The following is a 5,000-nucleotide window of genomic DNA, read 5'->3' as shown; positions in this document are numbered from 1 at the left end:
ATATATATATATATATATATATATATATATATATAAATAAAAAATAAATAAACGGAGCACTACTAAGACGTGCTATCAGAGCGCCGGTCTGTCCTGACGCTGTGAAAACAGTGGTTTGGACGGGATCTGATGCGGAGGAATCTGTGGAGGTAACGTGAGGACGGCAGCGGGGATGCGGCTGACAAATCGGATGATTAGCTGGAAGGGAAAACAACGGACACTGGCCGTATCAGATGCAGAAAGAGGAGACTTTTAGCTTGGATGTCACGGAGTCTGGCAGTCTGTGGAGAAACAGATCCCGCTCTCTGGAGACCGGCTGAAGGAGTCCGAGCTCCTCAAACGCCGTTAAACCCTTCAGACGAATTCAACTCTCACTCTAACGGCAAGAACGTAACGCTACTGGTCACACGCTTGACGTCAGACTAATGGTTTTTCTCAAGGATGCATTAAAACGATCAAGAAGTGTCTGTAAAGAACTTTCTGTTCATCTGTATGATATTCAGTTTTCAACATCAGTATATTACTCTGATTTCTGAAGACCGGAGTAATGATGCTGAAAATACACTTTAACACGTTCACAGAGAAAACAGATCATATAATTAGAATAATATTTGACACTTTTCGACTGTATCAAATAAACGCAGCCTCGGTGAGCAAAGAAACATAACTAATAATTATACTAGTAATATTCATAATAAAAATATTTAAGTGTATTCTCTCTCTTTCTAAATCCTTAAGTTCCCAGAGACGCCAAATAAAAAGTACTCTAACAGTTTATAAAGGACTAAAAAGACACTTTTTCTTTTTTTAATTAATTTTTATTTTATTTATTTATTTATTTGAACTGTTACAGCTCACATAGTTTGGAGTAATTAATATATTTGTATTAATGCCAGTAAATGTAATGGCTAATTCAATTATGACTTCATATGTTCAAAAAACAAATAAATACATCTTAGTTATTATCTTTTTTGCTAAATCAGATTTTTTGGTTCTTGTTAAATCTGCTGTTTTAATTAAATTGGCTAGTTTTAGCTGCTTTCCCCCCCAATTAGTGATCAATTAATATTAATATTAATTCAATAAAAAAATAATTATTTTTTACCACGTTTTAACTAATTTTATAATTTTTTTTGTTTGTTATTTTTGTATATATCTGGCTTTTAAAATACATTTTATGGGTCAAAATGATCTCTTTTTTTTTGATAGAATGATTAGGATATTAAGATTACGTTCAGTGAAGATATTTGTACATTTCCTGCGGTAAATATATGAATTATTATCTCATCGTTATTTGATTAGTAATATTCATTGCTAAGAACTTCACTTGGACGACTTTAAAGGTGATTTTCTCAATATTTACTATTTTTTGCTTCCTCAGATTCCATATTTTCAGAGGTTTTTAATCACAAGCCTCAACGGAAATGTTATTTATTCAGCTTGTGGATGATGCATAAACCTCAGTTTGGAAAAATTGATATATATATATATATATATATATATATATATATATATATATATATATATATAAAGTCTGAAAATGCAAACATTTTTCCCATACTCTGCTTTCTCTTTCCTACACTTTCCCAGACCTAGAAACCACTTAAAGTGCCCCTGTTACGGGTTTCATCTTTTGGTTTTGGGAGTCCCTAACAACAGGTTGACTCATGCAAGCTCCAAAAAACAACATGCATTCATAGCGACTCCCAAAACGATTCGTTCGACGATTCATTTTCCTCCAGCGATCGGTCGATTTCAGTCAAAGCAGCGCTTGTGAGCTTTTTTTAACGCCTCAAAAGCGACACCTAGTGGCGAAGAATGATTTTGCATTTTCATTCAGACCAACGACGAGAAAACACTGGGGAAATACGGGCTTGGGATGCGCTTTAAAAAGGATTCAGAGTCGACTCTTTGTTCTGAGAGACTATAACTTGTAGACACTTTGCAGGATGTTTAGCTTCACTCAGAGCCGCGTTACGAGCGCTCGGGACACGTTGAATGGCGCTGAATGTGGTGCGAGGCGATGTCTGACCTGATGACCATGTTGCAGTGACCGCACATGGGCGTCCGTGTTCCCGCCGGGATGTGTTCGGCTCTCTGCACCAGAGACTCGTCGTTGGGGTGAGCCTGAGGCGCCGGGCGATCCGGGCCCTTGCCGGTGACCCGTCCGATCGAGGGGCCCGTCTGGGGCCCAGGTGCACCTGCTCTGGGAAACCCTAATCAAAGAGAAAGAGATCTCAATCTGGCGACCCCTCGCTGAACCCGGCCCACAACAGCGCCTGTGTTAGGGTAATGAGATCGCGGTATTGTACGAGGCTATGTAGCGTGACCGAAGGTGACGGAAAGTTCTGCTGAAGATATATGAACTCTATCTCTTCTGAAGGGACGGGACATCCACACCGCGCCGCCGCAAAACAATGGATCGGTTTACTCAGGCCGGGGGGGGGAACAACATTCCCAGAAGCAGAGGAGACACCTGGCAAAATAATCCTGTGTCTCGGACAAGCCTTTCCTTCTCTGACCACCTCCGGAGAGACAGCGGGGGTCAGAGGTCACGGAGAGAGCGCACCCGGGTTTCTGAGCCGGTGAGAATGGATACGTACGGCGCTGTGTGTGTGTGTGTGTGTGTGTGTGTGTGTGTGTGACGGACAACTTCATCACAAGATAAAAAAAAATCTGCATTCGATAACGAAGCTCTAGAGTTTACTTTCAAAAAAAAAAAAAATAAAAAAAAAATAAAATCAACATCAAGATTTTATTACCCTAAAAATATATAAACAAATAAATAATGAAATGAAAAATCTAGCAAATCTAGCTAGGCATTTTAAAATACCGTATTAAAATTTTTTTTTTATTTATTTGTTTTAAATCGACGATTTTGTTCATTAACAAAAACGTAACTAAAAATCGTTATACGTTTAAAAAAAGTAAATATTACATATAACCAGACATTTTAAGATTGTGTTTAAATGTTATTTAATGTCTTTGAATCATTCTGGGGTTTATTTTATCAATATCAACATCATAATTCAAAAATTCTGATTAATATTAATTTATTATAATATTAAAAATATTTTCATTAAAATGAAATGATGATGATGGCTGAGCAGCAGGTCAAAGGTCACAGTCTGGAGGTCAGAGGATGCAGCTGCTCGGTCAGCGTGGGTTTAATCCTGAAGGAATCATCACTTCCTGAGATAAGATGAGCACTTCCTCTCAGCTGAGAAGAACTAGTGGAAGCGTGTGGAGCATTATAGAAATATGAACGTTCTATATATTTATACATAAACGCTGGGTTTACATTACATCGTAAAATACAATAACATGTAAAAAAATATATATTACATTTTAAAATACCATAAAATAACAAATAATTTCAATTTTTTAAATAGTTTTAAGTTACACTAATTTAATATTAACATTTTAAATGAGATGTCATACATTTAATGTATATACTATTTTTATAATGAAATAATTTGATATTTTAAAATAATAGTTTTAAATTTAGATTTAGAATTAATTGTATTTTTCAATGAAACTTGTATTAATAAAATATGTATTAATTAATAATAATATTGTTTGTAATACTTATTCCTCATATATATATATATATATATATATATATATATATATATATATATATATATATATTTATTTTTTTATTTAAATTTATTTATTTTAGCTAAAGAATATTAGTTAAAATAAAAATAGCAGACAATCCACATCGACTTTTCTAATACGATTATAGATAAAAGAAAAAAGAAAAAAAAACCCATTAAATTTAAACCCAGAAATAGCGCTGGGCATGTCTAAGCCCTCAGTGATGTTCTGGAGGTTTCTGAGAGAAACGAAGGCCATCTGTCCTTCTGCTGTGATCCGGACGTCTGGATTGAATCAGGCCACGAGCTTTAACTGAGGAGATGCTCTGCTGATGAACCGCAGCTCCTGAAGAACGGAGCGAGCCGAGCAGGAATCTGAGCCCCGGGCTTCTCTCATTCCCTACACACAGACACCTGTGTTCAGCCGCCTGTCAGCAGAGGGCATGATGGGTAAACACCAGCCTCAGAGTCCACAGAGTCAACATTCAGGCCGAGACCCCCGCAAACACAACATAAACACGCCACGAGCCGCCGGACTGAACCCGCTCTAATCCTGAGGGACTAACAGCATTCCAGCGCTCGGAGTAAAACACAGCTCTTTCATTCAGAACTAACTCAGAAGCATCAGCCTGCCATCTACAGGACGCTCGCCTGCCTTCCTGGGACAAAAAACACTAGATGAGATAGAAAAATGCATTCGAAAATACTTCTTAAAGCAACAAAGGAATTCAATTAGAAATGTTCCCCACGCTTAACTGAGATAAAACACTATTAAAATGTTAATAAAACCATTAATTGCATATAAATACACACACGTACAGTAATCACAGTGTACACGTATTATATTATATATAAATATATTTAAAAATAAACTTAGTTTAGTTTTCCTAAATGTATACATGGATATGTGTGTATTACATAATATACACATCACACACACTTATATTAAAAAAAAAAAAAAAAAAAAAAAAAAACACTTAATTTTGATGCACAAATAAACTCAAAATATACAAAAACACACTAATAGTTTATAAATAATATTAAAATAATGCAGTAAAAGAGACATTTGACTGAAAACTGAAAACTCTTGTGAACTTAAAAACCTTGTTTAATTTTTGTACATAAATATAAATTGTGCCGAAATATAAATTAACAAATGAAATAAAATAGCATTAAAAAAATTGTTAAATATTAATAAAATATTATGTATATGTGTGTGTCTGAATATTCAGCTTAATGTGTATATATATATATATTTTTTCTTTTTTAAATAAATGAAATATAGCATAAAAATATAATTATTTATGTGCATGTGTCTGAATATTAATCTTAATGCATTTATTTTTTTGAAACATTATGTAGCATACATGTTTAATAAATTATGAAATCATTTTAACGGTA

At 34.7% G+C, this 5,000-nt stretch overlaps 1 protein-coding gene across 6 annotated transcripts in view; it reads right to left on the bottom strand.

The window, feature by feature from the left end:
* The window catches only part of pdlim5b (PDZ and LIM domain 5b), a 73,092-nt gene that overhangs the window by 9,608 nt on the left and 58,484 nt on the right, over nt 1-5,000 (bottom strand). For all 6 annotated transcript variants that reach the window (XM_043231720.1, XM_043231722.1, XM_043231723.1 and 3 more), the window contains one exon: nt 2,033-2,216. In XM_043231720.1, coding sequence (XP_043087655.1) covers nt 2,033-2,216 — 184 coding nt within the window. The remainder of the gene's footprint in view (nt 1-2,032; nt 2,217-5,000) is intronic.

Source organism: Puntigrus tetrazona, unplaced genomic scaffold (assembly GCF_018831695.1).
Source record: "Puntigrus tetrazona isolate hp1 unplaced genomic scaffold, ASM1883169v1 S000000401, whole genome shotgun sequence".
Lineage (NCBI taxonomy): Eukaryota > Metazoa > Chordata > Actinopteri > Cypriniformes > Cyprinidae > Puntigrus > Puntigrus tetrazona.
This window is presented reverse-complemented; position numbering and strand designations above follow the sequence as displayed.